The sequence below is a fragment of the Acomys minous genome, assembly GCF_964271855.1.
Source record: "Acomys minous genome assembly, chromosome: 9".
NCBI lineage: Eukaryota > Metazoa > Chordata > Mammalia > Rodentia > Muridae > Acomys > Acomys minous.
Window position 1 is genome coordinate 65,236,932 of NC_140490.1, and position 23,309 is coordinate 65,260,240.

The 23,309-nt window shown below is 35.9% G+C and overlaps 1 protein-coding gene across 1 annotated transcript in view; it reads left to right on the top strand.

Moving 5' to 3' along the window:
- Nucleotides 1-547: 547 nt before the first annotated feature.
- Nucleotides 548-23,309, top strand: part of LOC311605854 (prolactin-7A1-like) — a gene marked incomplete at both ends in the record, with an annotated part of 70,856 nt that continues 48,094 nt past the window's right edge. Inside the window, one exon of the mRNA XM_084796711.1 lies at nt 548-578. Within this exon, the coding sequence (XP_084652837.1) occupies nt 548-578 (31 nt within the window). The remainder of the gene's footprint in view (nt 579-23,309) is intronic.

Here is a 23,309-nt window from a genome sequence, read left to right on the forward strand (position 1 = left end):
GTACCTGATACGGAAAAGCGAACAATTTGCGATGTTCCTTGGATGTTGTTCAAGACTTATGAGAGTAAAACTGCTCAGTATAGGTGACTTTTATCTGTCCCAATGCTCTAAAAACAATAAAATATATATGACCCTCATCCAAGTTTCACTGAACATTTCAGAAGAAATTATCAAAATATATAAGAACCTGAAGGAAAAAACTGAAGACCGATGGCAATGTCATGCTTTAACCTAAAGCATGAAATTAATGTCAAGCTTTATGAAAAAGAAATATCTGGAGTTTCTCACAGCATAATTTATATTTTACTCACATCCTAAAAATAAGGTAAACTGTGTACATGGAACTATATTAGGGCTCAATGCAAATAGCCTGCTTAAGCCCTGAGGGTGGATTTGGGAAGTAAGCTTCCTTTTCCTCATACCACTGTGTAGCCTTAGGGGTACTGTGTGGACTATATAAGAGGTAGAGAGTGAAGCAGTAGAAGGCAGGACTGCAGTGAAGTACATTCCTTGAGTCTACAGCTGCCCGTGCTGGGACTCTGCAGAGATGCCCTTGTCCTTGGTCCAACCATGCTCCTGTAAGTAACCGTTTACCAATTCCTTCCAGTGATCTTAGGCACTGCATTATATTGCAAAGTTGTTGCGGACAGTTTACTCTTCTGGTGTTATGTTTTTCCTTATCAGAAATGTAGGACATCATTAATGCCTACCAAGAGAAGTAAAGGCCAGTGGATATGAGAAATATTTTCTAATCATTGTTCTAGAAGCAAATACACAGTGTATTTAGAGGTTTTTGTTTCTTAAAGAGGATTAATCTTAGCTTGGAGTCCTGTAACAGTGGCTAGAGATATTTTGCATTATTTTAGGTGACTGAATATTAGTAACACTTTGTAATAGAAACCATGATATAGCCTCATAACCTTGAATAGTCAGGAGACATACAACATGAAATGATCTATGTCTCAGTGCCACCAGGTCTCCCCCTTCAGGGGGACATGGTCAAATATGAGGCACCAGAGTTTGTGTGAAAGTCATACCCCATTCTCCACTCAACTGTGGAGAATGTTCTGTCCATTGGCTAAATCTGGGTAGGGGTTTAAAGTTTACCGCCTGTATTGTCCTTGGCTGGTGCTTTAGTTTGAGCGGGACCCCTGGGCCCAAATCTGACTATCATAATGGTGGCACTCAGAGGAAGAACAGTAGGTTACCAAGAAGAGATTTGATATTCTATGAGCATATACAGGGGAAGGAAATCCCCCTCAGGAACAGTCATAGGGGAGAAGAATAAGGGGAAAATGGGAGGGAGGGAAGAATGGGAGGATACAAGGGATGGGATAACCATTGAGATGTAACTAGAATAAATTATTAAAAAATTAAAAAAAAAGAAATGATCTATCTCAAAAAGCCAGAATTTCAGAAATTGAGATATCCGGTGGGAATGATACCACATTAGTCTATACATTTTGTGTATAGGAAATGCAGAATGAAAACTTTAGCATGTCCTGGTTTGAAAAGAATGAACTAAATATTGTTTTCTATTTGAGGACATAGTAGCCAAGGCTAGAAAATGGATCTATAAAAATTTGACAATATATACATGCAACATATTCTTTCAAAAATGGAAAATATGTTAATATTTGCATTTTTCTATATTTTCAAGTAAAATCCTGGATAACAACCATAAGTTGGATTATACAAAGAAAAACACTAACATCATTGGCTCCTTGTACTCCTTTAAGACTGTGAAAATCCTTCAGATAATACATGGAAGGGCAGTATGTACTCTTATGCTAAACATAAATATCTGTTGTGCATAAATTTAATTTGGGAGACCATAAGTTTATTGTGTTCAAAGGGAGATGTCTACATAAAATTGTTTTCATTTTACATATATTTTTGCTATGTTAAATTATTTTTGAGTATTTGAATTTAGGTATTTTCCACGAGTAAGCCTTTCAAATCCCCCAATTTATAATGCACATTTCCAATTTATTTATTAGAGATTTTGTACAACAAAAGTTTTTCAGACTAGTGTCTCCTCAGATAGGTGGATCTTGCCTCTTGATTTCTAGATCCTGGTTTGTCTTCTTAAGAAAGTACATTGTTGATATGTTAGCATCCTGGATTTTTGTTTACCCTTGAAAAATGAAACATGATGAACTCAATATTGGTCATTTAAAAACATCAAAATTTAAAGCTAGTTATTTTATAGATAGGGAAAGTAGATAAAACCAAGACGAATAGATCTTCTGGGTCCATGTGATGAAAGGCAAAACTTGTTATTTACAATTAGTAGTTTCTGCTGACACTCTGCCCCAAGATTGTAGACATGATTCTACATAATAGACCAAGGTACACATAAGATATGTCTACATATGGCAAAATATCCATACTCTTGATAATTAGCATTCTCCACCACACAATCAAAAAACTACAGAACATCAGTTATACTTCTAAGTGTTCATTTTCATCAAGATAATTTGATGATATTACATAAATTTCTTCGACTCATAGGATTATATGGCAAGTTAACAAAGAAAACAATTAGGGGCTTTCAAGGAAAGTGGAGTCAGCACACAGAATCCTTCTTATGCTAGGAGTCTCTTACTCTTATGATTGAGAGTTGGGCAGTGATGTGTTCATTCCTACCAGGTAACAGACACAGTAAAAAAATTTTTTTTGCTGTCCTTGTAAAGACACAATGTTTCCACTGAGTGCAGGACAAAGTCTTGCAGAGAGTGACAGCTGAGAGTCAAAATAAGGCTTTAAGACATTAACCATAGACTCACTCACAATTAGTGTAAGCTCCAAGTGTTTGGAAATTTCAGAATCATACTTGATGAAAATCCAAAGATGTGAGAAGTCATCAAATTCTCAAACAATGTATTTGTTCAAAGTAATTATTTAGCTGCATTTCCCCAGCAGGCGCTGTTATTTACTACCACAGCTCTACAGTGCCAGATAATACAAGGGAGGAAAACGAGCAGAGATATTACTATTAAAGCCTCAGGTGAATAGCTCTTGCTGTACATACCTTCTGTTTCTATATAGCCAGGACTTTCCTGATGTTGTTCGTGTCAAAACTCCTCTTGTGGGAAATGGTGGACTCTGCTCCCATGAACATCAGTGAGGCTGCCCTCAGTGATGATACCCTCAGGATCCTGTTTGATAATGCCACAGTACTTTCTAGCAACATCTCTGATGCTGCCTTAGACCTGCGCTCGAAATTGGTAAGTACCTGCATAACCTATGGATTTTCCCCAAAAGGAGTTTTCAGCTGATTAGTGCCACTGCATTATAGTTTAATGGAAGGCATTATGCAACAAATGCCTCATATATTTTTAGATATAAAAGAAAGTCTACAGTACTTAAAAGTGGAAAAAAAGGAGAATGGAGCAGTCTCAGATCTTAAAGACCCACAAAATTATTCACTATTTTTAATTATTTGCTTATATGTAACTATTCTAAACAGCATACGTACACGAAAAACATCTCTTAAATTTAAGTCATGGCATAAAACCCAAAAGATGTGGCTGGTGAAGAAATCTGGCCTCCTTACTTGTTTGCTGCAGTTCGGTGTCTGTGGCATCTTCACTTAGCATACTTCATATCACAAAAGAAAAATGTGTTATGAATAGAATAAATAGAACTAATCTAAACTTGCAAGATGTCAAGAAGGGAAATAGATATATTGCCTGCTCAAAAATGCCTCAAGCTAGAAGAAGTCGCTTTTTAAAAGGTTTCCAGTGAATGAGCTTATTCAGTGGGAGGACTTTGATAGAAGTAGAATAGGCTGGAGGTTACGTGTTTCAAGGTCAGTCAAGAAGAATACAACAGGCAAGGCTTTAATAACAGGAGTATGTGCCTCTGCACTTGTAAAAACTCTAATGAGAGAGGAAATATGTCTTGCATTTACAATAAAATAGATTCGTGCTGTTTGTTCTCACATTTTATTTTATTCCTTCATTTTGTTTTAGTTCACCAACAACTTCTCCTCAGCTATGTTCAAGAGAATTGTAAGTACCTCACTGATTTCTGTCTTCTTCCTCCAAAGCATCCATGATTATTGGTGCACTGTAACTTGCATGAGAAAGCCACAAGACCAAATCCAAATGAAATACCTTTCTGGGTGAAAAATAGCCCCAGAAAAATATTTTGAATATATGGTCAATAATATGTAAATGTTAGTTGGTGTCCTTTTGTTTTTAATTTCATCATTGCTTATTATGGCCACCTTTTATGTCTAATTTTATTACAATTAACACAGTTCCATTCTGAATTTATGAAAGACTTTGAGTGCTATAGATGTATATATTCACTGAAAAATAGAAAGAAAATGAATAATTTTATATTGCCTAGCTAAAAGAAGAATGATTTTGAACTAATAGCAAACAAAAATCAATAAATAATTATACGTACATGTAAATACTATGGCTTTGGCCTCAAATCATACTGAAAGATGATTCATGAGATGTTCCATGATTTTACTTTTGTAATTTTTTTTTAGGATTTTCTTCAATTTATATAGTATATTTTGGAATTAGAGGCAGAACATTGGAATAATAAGTAGGAAAATGGGATGGAAGACTAAAAATTTAGGAGAGAAGACAAATGAGGTTACTGATTTAAACAGAATATTACTTAAAATGGCATTCTCTTAATTTTAGATCTCATGCAACACTTATTTGTAAAGATTACATTATCCAGTAAATACATTAATATTCTGGTCACCGGTTCTATTCTTTTCAATTCTCAAATTGAAATTAACTCAAACATTTTGAACATTTTCAGAGAAAAAATTTGTTCAAGAGTGAAGAGATAATGGCCACGTTTTCCGACAACTGCCACACTGCTCCCATCAGCGTTCCAGAAACAAAAGAGGAAGTCATAAAAACCTCTGTACGTCCTAACTTTTCATCTAAACATCTGAAAAATCTCTTGGCCTTGCCATGGTGTAGGTTCTTATGAGCTTGAGAAGGGGGTAATCAGAAGAGCAGGCATATGAGTCAGAGTGAGCAGTGAAGTAAAAATCATCATATACACTTGACATGTTATAAAGAAAATTCAATATTAAGTAATTGTGTAGCAGAGTCCTTATAAACTGAACATTTAAAGGGTCCTATTTTGGCAATGGCCGGACACAAGGAATTGACTGATTAATTCTGTAGAACACTTTGAGCTTAACTGAGCACCTATTTTTCAAAACACATTCCTGTATATACCGAAGATAAGTAAACCCAACTGTCTTTCTTATAAATTAAGAATGTCTCCATTTTGACATGCTCATCATTAGTTATGACCAACTTAACTCTTCTTGAGTCTGAGGCTTCTCCTGGTTCGACATCTACCTATGTGTCCCAAACTCCATAACTTTACAATTTTTTCTGTGTCTTAACTGAAAGTACCTATACGAGGGAGTCCTAAAAATGCTATCTACTGATTCTCAGAATGAAATCATTTCCTCAGTTGTGATGAGATGCTCTATACATCACAGCAGCTCTACTTAAATTTTGTCACAATCTCTCTTTTTTAACCCATGGCCATAACTTACTCTCAAATAGATTACTTAAGCCGGGTACAGTGGCACATGCTCATCTGAGCACTAGATGAGGCAGAGGCAGGCAGAAATCTGTAGTTCAGGCCAGCCTGGTCTACAAAGTGAGTCCAGGAAAGTCAAGGCTACACAGAGAGACCCTGTCTCAAAAACAAACAAACAAAACAGACAAAAGATTACTTAAACGTCACACAAAAATAACAAAGTGAAAGGTGAGGAAGATGAAGACCTAATGTGCTGGAGACTTATTCTCCTGTGTAAATGTCACAAAGTGGTTTATTGTCATTGCTTCAATTAATCACAGTCATAATAGAATTCTGAGCCGTATCCAACTTAAGCCCCTACTCTTACTCATGCTCCCAGCAACCTGAATGGCCATACTTTCACCTGTTCCTTTCTTTCATATGCTTCTCATATTTCGATTATGTTATCCACTGACTACAGCTCTGCTCTTCATTCTTATTGTCACTGGATTAGTTAAAAGACAACAACACAGCATACATTTCACATCAGTCATGAGGTGCGTATACAATCTTGACACATACCGAAGGGTCAAAATTTCATCTGTGATTTCTACACATGCAATGAGCCCCTCTGTTCTTCAGCTATCCTTGTCAACAATGTTATGTTCTGTCTGAGGTTGCAGGCAGGAGGGGGAGGGAGGAGCAGAGGAACGGGGGAGTGTTGTAGACCGAGAAACCATACTTATTAATGAAATGTTGTTTTCAAGTTTCTTTTGTATTAATATTCTAAAATTAATAATGAGTATCTTGTAAGTATCCTAGTTTACTGATGTTGTAAATATGAATTAAATGATTTGCAATTGAAACCAGTAGAATCAGTCTTTCTAACTCAGGTCCAATGGGCACCTCCTAAGTCCTAAGAAGGCATTATGGTCTCGTGGACAAGCAAAACAGTCAAATTTGTAAGGTCTTTACAGAAGAGAAAGGTGGTAGAATTTCAGACAGAAAACAGACCATGTTCAATAATATAGTTTATTACAAATTGATATTTATGTAAACTGTTTCATCTTGGCAAGCTATAGGTTAATAGCTTAACTTTCACATTGCTAAATCATTTTCATCTCAAGAAAACTGTACTTTTCTATAAGAATAACAAATGGGTGCATTAGCTCATGTCCTTTGATTAAAAGTCATGTGTAATTAATGCTTCTGTATTTTACTTATCTTAATATGATTGTTCACTAACTGTTATGCAGTTTGAAGACTTTTTGAAAATAATACTCAACACACTGCTTGCCTGGAAAGACCCTCTGAAACACCTGGTGACAGAACTCAGTGCTATGCCAAGAGTCCCTGATGCTATCCTATCCAAGGCCAAAGCCACTGAGGCCCTAAACAGAAAACTTCTTGAGCATATCATGATGATCATATCCAAGGTAAGCAACTTTCTCACCTTCCAATTGTCTTTTTTATGAATGATGTGACTTCTCTAGTGAGTGATACATTTTGAAACCATTCACTTTGTAAGAACAAAATTTCGGCATCTAACCTTGTATTAAGCCTCTCCATCACAAGACAGACAAAAAACAAACAAACAAAAAAGCATCATAAGTCCTCGAAGTCATTTGGACAGCCTCTTTCCTTGCCTGAGTGAAATACCCACAAGTAACTCATTAAAGATTCTTATAACCTTCACCCCAGGATGATCTGCTTCTGAAGTGAAATAACTGTCCTCGGTGTTTCCATTGTCCCTTGGACACATACAAGTGTGTGCCCAATTTGCTGGATCCTGGTATACTGTCCATCTAATTTCAAATAACATACTTCATCAGGCATCAACTTAACTCGTGAAAAAAGGTGTATATAAGTCTTGCTTCTAGATGACAAAAAGGGCTTCAGTGTCTTGTGACAGAAACATAGAAATCTATGCCTGTTACTGAAAGTTCACATTTATAACACTTCCTTAATTGTGATTCAACATTTAGAAGGGAAAAGGCCAAATTAATACAAACATTGATAATAACAAAGTATCGTGCCTGGTCAATAGGTTAATCCTGCAATTGAAGAAAATGGAGACTACCCGGTTTGGTCAGCTCTGGACTCTTTGCGGTCAGATAATGAGGAAACTCGATTTTATGCTCTTTATACATTCTCCTACTGCCTGAATATGGACCTACAAATACTTAACTTTCATGTCAACCTTCTGAGATGTCTGCTTGTTCATGGTAACCTCTGCTACAACTCAGAATCTTGAGATATTACCTGATCCACCTTTTTGAAGCTTCTTTTAGTCTTATTCCCTTTGAATATATTCTAAACTACAGTGTGTCTGTTAATAAAGAGAGACAAAAGATATGTCAAAGCATAAAAAGAAAATTTGTTGTTACCTTTCATTCACTGGGTGGAAATGTATTGATAGCATCAAGATCTTCGTATCCAAAAGCATAGCGCTCCACTGGCAAAAGAGCCAATTAATTCATAGCTTATTTTAGAACCACAGTAAGCTAATGTAGACAAAGTTATTAGAATCAATGAATGAGATCACTATTAAAAGTACTATCACAGATTTGAAGATATTGGGGTATTTTAAGAAAGTTGGCCACATCTCTAAAACAATGTTCACAGTAAAATTCCATAAAAGAAATTTGCTATGATGCTGCATGATGACTAACTGCTCAGAAAAATTTAATTTTAAATATGTCAATATATGTGAATTAATTGATACACATGTAAAATGGCTTTCCATTTCTCGTCTTACTATCTTCAACCATTTTGTTCTGAGTTATTCTGTTTTAGCAACATCTTAGATATTTTCAATCTATTCTCTTCATTCTATGTCTGTGAAGTCTCATTTGTTATTGTTTCTACATCATCTATTATTTAAATTACTTACTATATTGCCCCCTTCTCTTGTACCTCAAGTCATACAATAGGAAAGGCTGAGTTCATCCATCCCTACAAACGTGGTCCTCTTCCTACCTCTGTATATATGTTCCTTTGACTTTGTCAGGATTAAAACAGAAGGAAAGACTGATTGCTGGGAAGGTCTTTTTAATTATGTTTCTTTTATTTAAAATAGTTTTTTCCTCATATACTATATCATGATTACATGATATTATCCACATCCCTCTACTTTTTTCAGTTCTTCCCACCTTCCTTCCTTTCTGAATACAGTCTCTTTTTTCTTTCATTAGAAAACAAATAGGCTTCTTAGAGATAATGATGACATAAAATAAAAAATGAGATAAATGTAACATAATAAGATAAAACAAAAACTAACACATCAGAATCAGGTGAAACAAAAGAACTACAGGGAAAGAGCCTAACAGAAGTCACAAAAAAAAAATGGAGAGGTACTCATTTGCACACTGTGTAATCCCATATACACCCTAAACTATAAGGCATAATATATACACAAAGGATCTGGTACGGAACCATGCAGGCCTTGTGAATGCTTCTGCTGTCTCTGTGAATTTACTTAAGTATTGACCATCTTGATTTATAAGGCCATGTTTTCTTGGTGTCCTTCACCCCCTCTGACTATTTCACAGGGAAATCCTCTTCCAAGGAGTTCCCTGAGCCCTGAATAGAAAGATTTGCTAGAGACTTCAAATGTATGAGTGTGTGTTCCAAGGTCTATGCCTCTCTGCTTATGTACAGCTGAACATTTCCACATTTCTTTTCATCTGCTGAAGGAGGAAACTTCTTTGAAACTGGTTGAGCAAGTCTCTGATCTACGAATATAACAGGCCAGCAGTAGAAGATATTTTATTGCTGTTTTGTTATTGTTGTTTTTGTTGGATTGTTTTGTCTTTTTAAAATAATAGTATTAGGTTTTTCTCTAGGTCCTTGGGCTACCTAGTCTCAGGTTATTTGTTACCCAGGGTCAGGTTTTAGCTCATGGAGTAGGACTTCAGTCAAAACAGATATTGTTGATTACTCCAACAATCTTTGTTCTTGCATTGCCCTCACATGTCGTTCAGGGAGGACAACATTGTAGATCAAAGGTTTTTGGCTGTCTTGGTGTTTCCTTTTCTCTTTTTGTTGCATGCGAAGCACCTTCATATACCCAAAACGCTAGAACATAGAGGTGAAGGCTCTAGATACGCACCCACTCAATTTCTTCATCTTCAATGAGTTAGTTGTATAGGTGTTGTCTTCAGCCATGGCATCTTTCTGCCTATTTGTGGAAAGCAACAGCCTGGATTGTTTGGATGTTCCCATAGAACCTCTTTGGCCTACAAATAAATTAGATATAACCCAGTCCCAGGTTGGAAGATGATAAGGCCTTCCTTCTCTCATGGGGTATATTAGTGTTTTCCCCATATACTCGGTGAATGGCATGCTCACTCAGAAAGACTCCCTGTATAGACTATTCTATCCACATATAACTGAAATCTAAATTTCAAGATAAGGTTTAGCAATTGTTGTTACACGAAACATATTTCAGAGAAAGATAACAGCCATTCCTGCTTTAATGAGGATTAGTATAGCGTCTATAGATTTCAGTTTAAGATGACAGTGGAATAACAGCAGTGGAGTCAAAAAAGAAGAAATAAACAAGACCTAGAAAGTGATTGATATGATAAAATTGAAAATTAAGTACCTTGAGCAGTACGTATTCCAAAAAGAAGATTAAAAATGTATTTTCAGTAGTTTAGCTGAATGTGTGAGGAATATATAAGCATGTAGTTAGTACATGTTTATATATAGTAAGTTGGTATATAAACATGCATTAGTACAATAATTTGTACTAATAACAGAGTAAAGGATTCTGTTAAAGTAGCTACAAAATGAATCAGAAAATGACAAGCAAAAGCAAAGGTTTGCCAAAGTTTCAGGATTATGATGGTTTGAGGTGAAGTTTTGAAGGTTTGACAGGATGCTGATTCATCAAAGTTGGAGCAGCATATAGGCCCACTTCTCTATACTTAGTCTATAACATAAGTATATCTTAATTGCCATGAGAAAAACTGAGTTTTAGTATAAGGCATTAGTAAGCAATTAATGGTTATTGGAAAGCAGGTACTAAAATAGGTACCACTACAGGGTGATAATGTGTTTTGCATTACAATAGATGATATATTAATTTTGAGTTTGTACTTAACCTATGATATCAAGGGAAAGCAGCAGGTTATAATGCATGAAAGTGATACTCCTACACCTGAAAATACTTATCTTCATCTAGAGTGAAGGGAAGCTGGTATAAAAAGAAAAAAAGATTGCCAAAGACCAGTTGAAATTCAATAGTAAAATCAAGAGAGATTCAACAACGGCTCTCCAATGAGGACTGAATGAAATGATGTAGGAGCCAGAGAAGCATCATCAGGCCTTTAGAGAAAGATGTTGGGCAGAAGAAAATGTCAGGCTTTACATGATGAAAGTACATGAAAATAATCATGATTGGAGTATATGAGAGAGGATGAAGATAGGTTTCCGGCAGGAGTATTTGAACTCAGTTTTTGCATATGCCATTCATTCCAGATGAAGTAAATCTCACAACTGACTAGAGTCAAATGGCATCACTGAGTATGTGCTGTGCCACAAGGAAAGATTTTCCACTGCTCAACAATGAGGAACTATGATCTAATTGTCACAACAGAAATGTAAATGACAGGATAACATGAATCCTTTTAAAACTCCCAAGTCCTCAAATACTGAATTCAATAATAGTACAATAGAGAGGTTTCAGTCACACTAAGTAAAAAATGACTATAATATACATCAGGTTTGCAACTTGCTAAATTACTTTGAAATACAATTAATAAGAAAAAAGTAAAAAAAAAGAGAGAAGGAAAAGATATTTTTGGAAGTTTGATATGGTCTTTGAAGGATGGAGCACATATGTTTCTTAAATACTATAATCTATAGAGGACATTTCACTAAAATATTATAGCTTATTGAACATTGACTCGTGGCAAATTTGAAATTCACCAGAGACATGAGCAAGAGAGCACAAGCATAGAGGTAGAGACATTAAAGTGAATTGCAATAGCTTGAGTGATAATGAGCAATTATGTCTACCAAACATATACAGTGTGCCTTTTCATCTTATCCTGATGGTCATTAAGCTTGTGGTCATGGAGCTACTGGGAAATATGATGCATGCCACAGTAGGTAGGGTATCACCTGATGGTATGGAATAAAGAGGAAATGATTGTTAATGGGAATAAGATTCATTGTTTTGGGCCCTTTTTAGAAGATAACTGAGGATTATAATTTGTGGTCACAAGGGCAGCCTAAAGTCATTCATACTTAAAGGTCCATCTGTGTGTAGATGAGTATGTGTCCAATCCCCCATTAGTTTTTGAGCATTACAAACAGTGTGAACTCTCTACACTAAGGCCACTCAGGTGATGTGTGCAGGTTTCTCAAGGCAATAAACACTAATGACCTTTGGGCGAAAACCATTTATACAAATTATTTTTTCACTGCTGTAATTAAATACCTAACAAAAGAAACTTTGGTGTGGAACAATTTGTTGAGGCTTAAATACCAAGGGACACAGTTCATCCTGCCAATAAAAGTGAGATGGGTGGCCGGCCACACTGCTTCTACAACTAGGAAAATGATGTGAATGCCATTGCTCTATTTCCTTTGTCTTTTCCTTTTAGTGGGAAGCACAACTAACGCAATGGGCCTTTCTACATTTTAGATGAGTCATTACTTGTACGGGAATTAGATGGTAGGAATCAAAGCTGTTGCAGCCACTATAGAAATCAATGTTTAAACTCCACAAGAAGCTTGAAAGTGATTCAAAGTTATTGGAACTATCATAAGTTGGGAAAATATATTTTATCTTATATAAAATTATCTTGTTCTGCTGTAATCACTTTGGTTCTTGGCTAATATTAACACTAAAACTTAGGTTAGTCAAAAGGTAGACATTCTGGTGGACGTGGTGGTGCACGCCTTTAATCCCAGCACTCAGGAGGCAGAGGAAGGCGTATCGCTGTCAGTTCAAGGCCAGCCTGGTCTACAAAGTGAGCCCAGCATGGCCAAGGCTACACAGAGAAACCCTGTCTCAAAAAACAAAAAACAAAAAATAAAACAGAACAACAACAACAAAAAAGGTAGACATTCTAGCTTGTATTTTTACAATAACCTTGTGTTTTGGGATGTACCATACTCCCGAAATGTGTGGTGTTTTTCTAATTATTGTCTTCCATATTTATTCTTATTAATTTTATAGATAGCTTTGGTTGTTCACATCAGTGAAACAGTAGATGGTGGCTTAACTCAGTGGAGAATGCTTGCAAAGATTGGGTATTAGCTCATTATAACCTGACTCAAGTGTGAGCTGATTTCGGTATTCAGAATATAAGGAATTGTTAAAAGTTACTAAGTTGTCCTTGGCTGGTGCCTTAGTTTGAGTGGACAACTTAGTAACTTTTAACAATTCCTTACTTTAAACCCCTACCCAGATCTAACCAATGGACAGAACATTCTCCACAGTTGAGTGGAGAGTGGGGTATGACTTTCACACGAACTCTGGTGCCTCATATTTGACCATGTCCCCTGGAGGGGGAGACCTCCTCTGGTGGCACCAGAGGAAGGATAGCAGGTTACCAAGAAGAGACTTGATACCCTATGAGCATATACAGGGGGAGGAAGTCCCCCTCAGGAACAGTCATAGGGGAGGGGAATAAGGGGAAAATGGGAGGGAGGGAGGAATGGGAGGATACAAGGGATGGGATAACCATTGAGATGTAACTAGAATAAATTAATAAATATTTTTAAAATGTTACTAAGTTGTATTGAAATAATGGAAATTTCTGTTGCTTCCTTTAGTTGTTTATTTTTTCTAAAATGAATGTTGAGAATGATGACTGGGAGTCATTTCTATATTTAGGCCCCTGTAAGACAATATGAGTCTCAATGAGGCATTTGGCTTCCATATTTGGAGTCCATTTTCATGAACAAACGAATGGATAATTTGAGAACTCACATGCTCAGCTTAGTCAGGGGTCAGTCAGTAACAGGCCCTTTCTCGCATGCCTCACCAGTTGCCTTTTTTGAACTTTTCCTAATTCTCATGGCCTTTAGACTGCTCTGTGGCCAAGGAAGTTTGCCTGCTGAGAGTTTCAAAGACTGGATAAAAATGTCTATCCTCTATTTTCTCCTTTCTTCTAAATACATAAATTTAACTTACATTTCATACTCAAAGGCAAGACTTGTAAATTATGGTCCAACTATGACCTCAGTAGGAAAGTATTCCTACACATGCTTTCATTAACATGTGCTTTATGGTCTCTGTGGCAACATATTTCCCAATATAGGAAATGTCACATTATGCTTATCATCTTCGTTCTGTTTCTAAGTCCATCAAGTACTGCTCACTGGACCAAGAGTATTTGGGGTTATCAAGGATTGGTTGTCATTGGTTGGACATTCACCAAAGCACCATATTACTTTTTCACATCAGTAATAAACCATAGTTTGCACCTCTTCCTCTAACCACTGAGTCATTCTTCAGTCAGATCTTATGTCTTAGAAGCTTCCTAAGATTTGTTCAACAATGAGACCTAAGTGACCATGGGCACTATACAGACCATGTATTTGATATACACAACATTTAATTTAATCTAAGATCCCATGTAATGCTATGCCCCTTGTTATGTTGCATTATTAGAAGAAATTTCATTAGGACTAATGGAGAAGATCCCATGCTTATGCCACTGATAGTGATTAAAAAATCACAATGTTAAATTCTCGATATGGGCAACCCTTCCTGTGGCCTCTGTTTCAATGTTCAGAAAAACAAAAACACAAACAAAACACCCCAAACCTTAAAAACCTACGTCCTCACATCTCAGATCCTGTGAACATTTCAGAACTGGAATAGATAAGAAACTGAAGAAGAGAATACCCATCTAGGATACCACTAATTCCTTTTTTTATTTTTAGTTATTTTTATCTTTTATTTTTACATATACATTTATATTATTACACATAAATAAAATAAACTACCTATAGTAAGAAGTACCATAACACAATCAGGAATTACATAAATGGTACATTCTTAGTGTTCTGGCAATTTTTATTTGACAGCCTTGAAGAAAACATCTGTCCTATCTTGGTGTGTCTAAAATTCTGAATGTAAACAATATCTATCACATCTTGCCATTATCAACTTAAAACATCTATCGAGACCTAAAAACATGTTAACTCATTAAAAAAAAACCTAAGCTTCATTGTAAAACTAAGCTACCTGGTCTTGAACTCCATCAGAGACTTGTGCAGGCCGACTCAATGGCCAAACTCTGCCAAGACAAGGTAATCAAGTCCTCAATAGTTCCTGAATCACAAATATGTCTGTCAGATATATTGGGTAAGAGGGCTGAAGAAGATGCTCCAACGTTATAGAGAGTTTTGTGTGACTATTTAGGCAGCACATTCTCTTTCTACCCTAATTCCTGACAGCATGAAATTGCCTTCAGACTTCATGGAGCAGAGAGAGAGAGAGCTGTGGTGATTTACAACTTAACTGGATCTCTAGAAATGTCCCTGAAATTAGCTAAATGATGCTTATATGGCTTCTTTAGTCATCATGGTAATGAAGTGTTATCATTGGAAAATCATGGGATCCCTATCTAGATTCCAGAGATTACTTCCTCCTGTACCCAGGCAGGGTGTGGTCTTAGGGATGGTGTATTGGACTGTATAGAAGGCAGGATTGCAGTGTGAATCAGCTGTCCTGGGTCAGTAGACAAGTTGTGATTAGACTTTTATGTTGCTGACTTAACTATGGCTCTGTAAATTATTTTCTCCCTAAGTTCCTCTAAGTGCCTTAAATATTGAAATTTTTTTTACACTTGTTTGGACGTTTTGCATTTTCATATAATCTTTATGCTATCTAAGGTAGTGGGCACTTGTGCCTACCTAACCAATACAGACAAAGCCAGATAGAGCCAAGAAGTATTTTCTTTCTTTCTTTCTTTCTTTCTTTCTTTCTTTCTTTCTTTCTGATTAATTTATTCAGATTACATCTCAATTGTTCTACCTTGGCTTGTCTACTCCTGTTCCTCCCTTCTTCCCTCTTTCACCCTATTCTACTCTCCTTGGTCTGTGACAGACGAGGACCTAACTCCCCACTATATGGTCACAGCTTATCAGGTTTCATCTTGATAGCCTTCCTATTTTTTCTCTGAGTGCTACCAGGCCTCCCCACCAAGGGGAAGTGGTCAAATGTGGGGCACCACACTTCATGTTAGAGTCGTTCCCTGCTCTCTATACAACTGTGGATAATGTCCTGTCCCTTGGCTAGAGGCAATGTTTATTGCATGTATTGTCCTTGGTTGATGCAGTAGTTTGAGCAGACACCTCTGGGTCCAGATCCACTCGTTATGATGTTCTTCTTGTAGGTTTCTGGGACCCTCTGGATCTATCTATTTCCCCATTATCTTGTACTGCTTTCATCTAGAATCCCAATAGGAGGTCCCCGCATCTATCCCAATCTGCTGGTCTAACTGGATGTCTACATGTAGAAAAATGCAAGTAGACCCATATTTATCACCATGCACAAAACTCAAGTCCAAGTGGGTTAAAGACCTCAACATAAAACCAGAGAGACTAAATCTGTTAGAGGAAAAATTAGGAAAGAGCCTTGGACTCATTGGCACAGGAGACAACTTCTTGAATATAACATCAACAGCCCAGGACTTAAGGTAAACAATTAACAAATGGGACCTCATGAGACTGAGAAGCTTCTCTAAGGCAGGAGACACTGCAAACAGAACAAAGTGGTAGCCTACAGACTGGGAAAAGATCTTCACCAACCCTACATTGGACAAAGGTCTAATATTCAAAATATATAAAGAACTCGTGATATTAAACACCACCAAACCAAACAACCCAATAAAGAAATGGGGCTTGGAATTAAACAGAGAATTCTCAACTGAGGAATAACGAATGGCTGAGAACACTTGAAGAAATCATCAACGTCCTTAGTCATCAGAGAAATGCAAATAAAAATGACTCTGAGGTTCCATCTTATACCCATTAGAATGGCTAAGATCAGAAGCTCAAGTGACAGCACATGCTGGAGAAAGAAAAACACTCCATTGCTGGTGGGAATGCAAACTTGTACAACAACTTTGGAAGTCTATCTGATGCTTTCTCAAAAAACTGGGAATAGAGCTTCTTCAGGACCCAGCTATTCCACTCCCTGGAGTATACTCAGAAGATGCTTCACCACACAACAAAGACATATGCTCAATCTATTTGTAATAGCCAGAACTGGAAACAAACTAAATGTCCCTCTGTCACAGGATAGATAAAGAAACAGTGGTATATTTACACTAAGGAATACTACTCAGCTATTAAAAACAAGGAAATCCTGAAATTTGTGGGGAAATGGATGGAACTAGAAATGATCATACTGAGTGAGTTGACCCAGATTCAGATAGATTCAATGGTATATACTCACTTATAATTGGACACTAGGCCAACAGGGATGTCTTTTGAAAGTATTCACTTACCAAGAAGTATTTTGTAATCATCGCTCTAACAGGGAATGCAGCATACATTTTTGGATTAGGGTTCTCCTTTGCTGTAGATGGTTAGATATGTCTACAAATGTTTTGAATTTCCATAATTGACCTAAGGTAGAAAGGAAGATTACTGCCAGCATCTAATGATAGGACAGGGGTTGGATTCATAAAACTCAAATGTCCAAATGTGTTCCAGAACATGGGATGGTATATCTTCTAAAGCTATAATTGCTTACATTTATTCATCTTTGTGTAATGAGATCATAATAATCTATGGGCTGAATTTTAACAACTTGGGAAGGAAGAAAGTAACATTTTCTGGCTTTTATGTTTCTATGAGCTGCTTATCTGGAATGGACTTAATCAAAGTGCTAATTATAGGTACATAATAAATAAGTCTAGCAGATGTGGATCTATCTGTACACAGTTGACAATGTAACTAAAGGAAAATACTCTTTAAAATAAGAACATTATATTATTATTCACTTTTATTCTTATAACATTTCTAAGTAAAACGAATCAGTTCCAAACATGGGTATATTAAGGCAAGGCCTCACCACATAAATGTGGCTTGTCTGGAACTCACTGTGTAAAACAGGTTGACTTCAAAGTCATTGAGATCCGCATGCGTTTGTCTCTTGAATACTGAGATTTAAAGTATGTTCCCAATTATTTCATGGTTCTTCTTGCAGTAGTAGTATATTGTATATATATGTAATTATATAAATGTCTATATAAAATATTAATAAAAAAGAAAAATATGAATTCATATAAAAAGAAAAGGTGTGAAAATAATCATAGTTTATGTTATATATGTATAAATTTCTCAAAACTAAAGATTTAAATATTAAAAAATAAAATAAAATAAATAAAGGTATGCCTCACTATGCCAGGCTCATATGGTTTTTTGTTTTGTTTTGTTTTGTTTTTTTTTTTTTGTTTTTGTTTTTGTTTTTGTTTTTTTGGTTTTTCGAGACAGAGTTTCCTCTGTGTAGCCTTGGCTGTCTTAGACTCACTTTGTAGAGCAGGCTGGCCTTGAACTCACAGTGATCCGCCTGCCTCTGCCGCGCCACCATGCCTGGATCATATGTTGGTTTTTATGACGTGAAAAGCCAAAATCATTCATTGTCTTCAACTTTCTGTCCTTCAGATGGTAAATAACATACCTATATACATAAATATGTATATATAATTTTGGGAAAGCATATGGAACTTTGTAAATTTATTTTCTACAGTAGAAATTATCTAAAATAATATTTATTTTTTGCATGTGAAATATTGAAGATTATATTGTATGTTACATAGTGGTTTTTTTTTTAGTTATTTTGAGTATTTGTGTCTAGATATTTTTCTTGACTAAAACTTACTAGTTATCTAAATTCTGTTACACATTTCCAGTTGTATTTATCTGAGGTTCTGTGAAACAGAATTCTTTCCAGGCTAGTGTCACTAAAGTAAACAGGCATTTCGTTTTGAAACATTCCTGCAGATCATTTTGTTGGGAGTGTAAATTATTGTTAGGCTTCTGTGTTTGTCTATCGGCAAAAGTTCAGTTGGCTTTGAAATCACGATGATGATCATTGTATGAATACTAATTTAAAGGAGATAGATTTAAAAATAAAGAGAAGCAGATACAATCAATATTACTAGGGCTTCTTTGATCAAGCGATCAAAAGGAAAATCACTTAACCTTTCACATGTTCTTTTTTATCAGTATAGTTTGATGATATTACTTAAGATCAGTCTACCCAGGGAGTTATTTTAAAACTAATAAAAATTTATAGTGAAATGTCAATGCATAGAATAATTACAGTGACTCAGTAAAAGCTGCCAATAGGATGCTTTGCATGATAGGAGTCTGTTCAGACTCAATACTAGGCAATAGACAATAATGAATTTATTATTACTAGGCATGAAAATGATACAAACACAGATTATGTTGACCTTGTCACATTGCAAATATTATTCACTGTATGCAAAACAACTTTTACAGTAACCAATGAAAATCATCTTAAATTCTCAAGACATTAAATTATCTACAAAGAATGACTTCAAAACACTCCACTCACTCATAATTAACTTGGGGTATAAATGTTTGACATTTCTTTTTATATCAGTCTGAAAACATGGGAAATAACTGTTTTTTCAGACTGTGTACTTGTGCAACTTCTTTAATTATATTCTTACAGTGGAAGAGACTTATTCACTCCCACAACTGTTAAGTACCAGACCATAGAGTGGCAGACTCTGTGGCCAGATAAAGTTACTCTTGATAAAGAGGGACAAGTCCCATTGATAACCTTAGATAAGCTGATTTCAACCTTCTGTATCTACCCAGCAGGGACACTCATGCTGATACTGGTATCACATTTGCTTCTGTGTGAGAATGTTGCTTCTTTGTCTGTGAATGTCTATAGAGCTGACAACAGGGAAATGTACCTCAAGGACCTGTTCTAGTATGCCATCATGGTGACTTATAATATCAGTAAACTCAATAGAGACATGCACAAGATATTTGTAAGCACCTCACTTACCCATGTGTTCTTTTCGGAACTTTCCAGAATTGCTGTCAATAATTATGCTGCACCACACCTAATAAACTGTCTACCACAGACTTAAAAAAATAGCTATAGAAAAATGGAACATGAAACCTGGGATAGTTTCATGAAAGTTTAAGGATATACAAAGCATTTCATCATTTTTAAAGTTGTTTCTACTTAACTATTCAAAACATCAGTTTGAACCAATAAGAACAAAAGGTTAAATAACAGAGATACACATGCACAATACTATATGACTCAAGTTCTACAGAAAGATTATCTTTAAAACATAATTGTCACATAAAAACCCACAAGATGGATCTGAGGAAAATCTCTGATTTCCTCATCTATTTTGCACACAGCCAGTCTCCACTGACATCCACCCTTGGGCATTGCACATAGTCAATAGAGAATCAGTGCATTGCATAGATCCCATTAGAATTAATAGAGTGTATCTATTTTCCTGTGTTGACACGGACAAATATACTAGCTTTACAGAAATTCCTTATACCTGAGAGTCGCTGTTTAAAGATTTCAGTGGATGAGTCATTCAATGGGAAGGCTGGGTTAGACATGAAAGAGGTTCAGTCTTCTGGATACCTCCATGTTACCTGTCAAAGTCACTGGGTGTTGAGGATGCAGCATTGACATGGTTTCAGTATGACAGTGGCCACATAATAAGTGTGTCTCAGAAATTATAGGACAGATGCATTCATGTTGCTTTTTACTTACAGCTTTCTCTTTCACTTCCCTCTTTATGTCTCAGCTGGTCAGTGACTTCTCCTCAAAAACATTGATGAAATTTGGGAGTACCTCATTTATTTTCATCACCTCTCCCCGTATAACTTCTCTGCTAATGACTTCTTTACACTTTAAGTAAGAAAATGTCATTAACCAAATTCCAAATAATATATTTTCACAGGTAAAAGAAGCCATGGTCATTAAAAACAAACAACAAACAAACAAACAAACATACAACAACAAAACCCAAAAACAAAAAGAATGGGAAAGGGTCAGGAAATCTCATTTATAGAGATTAATATGATTTCTCATACTTTCTGTAAATAAACATACTTTAAACTTTTACCTATATTTGTACATGAGATATAAAGCTGTAAGAATTGTGGTGGAAGAAGAAACATGATTTTCTGGTCTTACTTATAAGGAGTGGCATACTTCACTAACCACACTGTAGCAATCCAGTAAAGAAAAATTAAATTATAGTTGGGGTATATAGGAAACAGAAATACACTGAACTAAACCCATGTCATGGAGGAGCACTCCTTTCAGAAACCCTCAATACTAAGAACAAATCTTTGTTTAAAGCTCTCCAGTGCTACGGTTTATTCCGTGGGAAGTCTAGCTGGCAACTGAAAACAGGCTCCTTCCTCCCAGTGACTGCATGCTGCCTGTTCAAGGTCAGTTGATGTGGAAGAACAAACTAGATGAGGCTTCTGTATAAGAGTGAGCATCCACAGAAAGTGTTCTGCCTTTGCAATAAATACCTGCTCATATTGTCTGTTTATTCATTCCTCATTCTTGACTAACATTCTTTCAAATCCTTTTTAAAATATATTTTATTAATATTACATCTCAATTGTTATCCCATCCCTTGTATCCTACCATTTCTTCCTCCCTCCTATTTTCTCCTTACTCCCCTCCCCTATGACTGTGACTGAGGGGGACCTCATCCCCCTGTATATGCTGATAGGGTATCAAGTCTCTTCTTGGTAGCCTGCTATCCTTCCTCTGAGTGCCACCAGGCCTCCCCATCCAGGGGTCATGATCAAATATTGGGCACCAGAGTTCAGAATGTGTAGTTCAGGCTGGCCTCGAACTCGTGATTCTCCTGCCTCCGCCTCCTTCAACAAATCCTACCGGTGTGTACCCCCACTGCTGGCTCAAATTCTTAACATTCCTGGTAATCCATTAAATTTATAAACACTAGCTGATTGCCAATATTTAATCTATGTGTACTTTAATAATAAATTTAATTAAGTATAGTATTTAAATGATTATATATAAAATAATATGTAATAACTAACCACTTATTTAAAAGCTTTTTAATATTTTAGTATTTTTGCACATGGCCAGTTTGTTATGTTTTCTTTTGTCAAAACTGACAAAATTCTAATCAAAATTGTGATTAAGTGTAAATGATACATTGCATATATTCATTGAAAACAGAAAAAAATGTGTAATTCTACAATGCCTAGCAAAAATAAATAAATTCAAACCATCAGGAAAAGACTAGTAAGCGCAGATACATATTAACTATGGCAGTAGACTCAAATTTAAGAGAGAAACAACTCTTAAAACACATTTTGTTTTTCACTTTTCTATTTCTAGGGCTTTCCATCATATAAAAACTAAGAATTAGTGACAGGACAAGAGAATAATGAATGACAGATTAGAAAGGTTAAAAAAAAATCAAATGAGATTACTTACTAAGAGGGGAAAGCTGATGCAGTGTTTACTCTTTTAATATTGGATTTCATGCAGTGTTTATTTGTAAAATTACACATGTAATAAGTGAATTAATTTTCTGTCACAATATTTACTGTTTGCAGATACTAGAGTTGCACAGGGATCAGGAGAACATGGCCAAGATGCTCAACAGCTACCATCCTCTTCCCATCATTACTCCAAAGAAAATAAAGGAAGCCCCGAAGTTATCAGTGAGTCCTCAGCTCTTTGGCTACGCAGCTGAAGCAGTGCACTGGCTTGGCCTTGCTGTGGCTTCTTTAACACTACAACAGGTATGTTATCCACAGGGGCACAGGAGTGGGCAGTGAAATGAAAATCATCATATACAGTTGGCAAATTATAAGAAAATCAAACATTAAATAATATTGTAGCAGATATCCATAAATTGACCCTGTAGAAGATCATATCTCACCAATATTTTGTCAGTGGAAATTGACTTATTTTTCCATAGGAAACTTTGAACAGACTAGGATATAATTATATGAATATTGCCTTCATATGTATACCTAAGACACACAAATGCAATTGTCTTCATTATATGTTAAACATTGCTGTCACACTTTTCATTACTGGCTACCATGATAACTCTTCTTGAAAGCCAAGGCTATCTTGGCTCTACATTGGTTTCTTAATTCTGTGCTCACTTTTCCGTAAGTTTATACATCTTTGTCTTAAATGATAGCTCCTGAACAAGGAAGTCAGCAAATACTATGTAATAATCCTCCGAAGTTAATCATGCCCTCAGTTGCGATGAGAAATTTCTATGTATCACAGAGATTGTAATTAACAATTGTTATTATCTTTTATTTTACATTCCCTAATATAACTTATCCTCAAAGGAATTGATTTGAATATCATGTGAAAATAATAAGTGAAAGTGAAGGAAGAAGAAGTAAAAGAAGGAAAAATGTAGAGATTTACTCAACCTCTAGGCTTTCCACAAAGTCTGTTAATGACACTGCATGAATTGACCCTCATAAAAGCCAGTTGGAATGAGGAAACAGAAGGTTAGAAAACATTCAAAGAATTTATAATGCCAGTATGCTGTCAGAACGGAAACAGGCTTCAGGCAGCTCAAGCCTTTGCTATTAATTAAATCACAGTGCTTCCAACAAGCTATTTGGCATTACTTTTCGAACTGTTCCTTTCTTCTTCATCATTTGTATCTTTCTGTTGCAAATCCACTGCATCCCTCTTACCAAAGTAAACAAGACACATAGCAAGCATTTTAAATTTAGAAATGAGTTCCATTCATGAAACTGGCAGTGGCTGC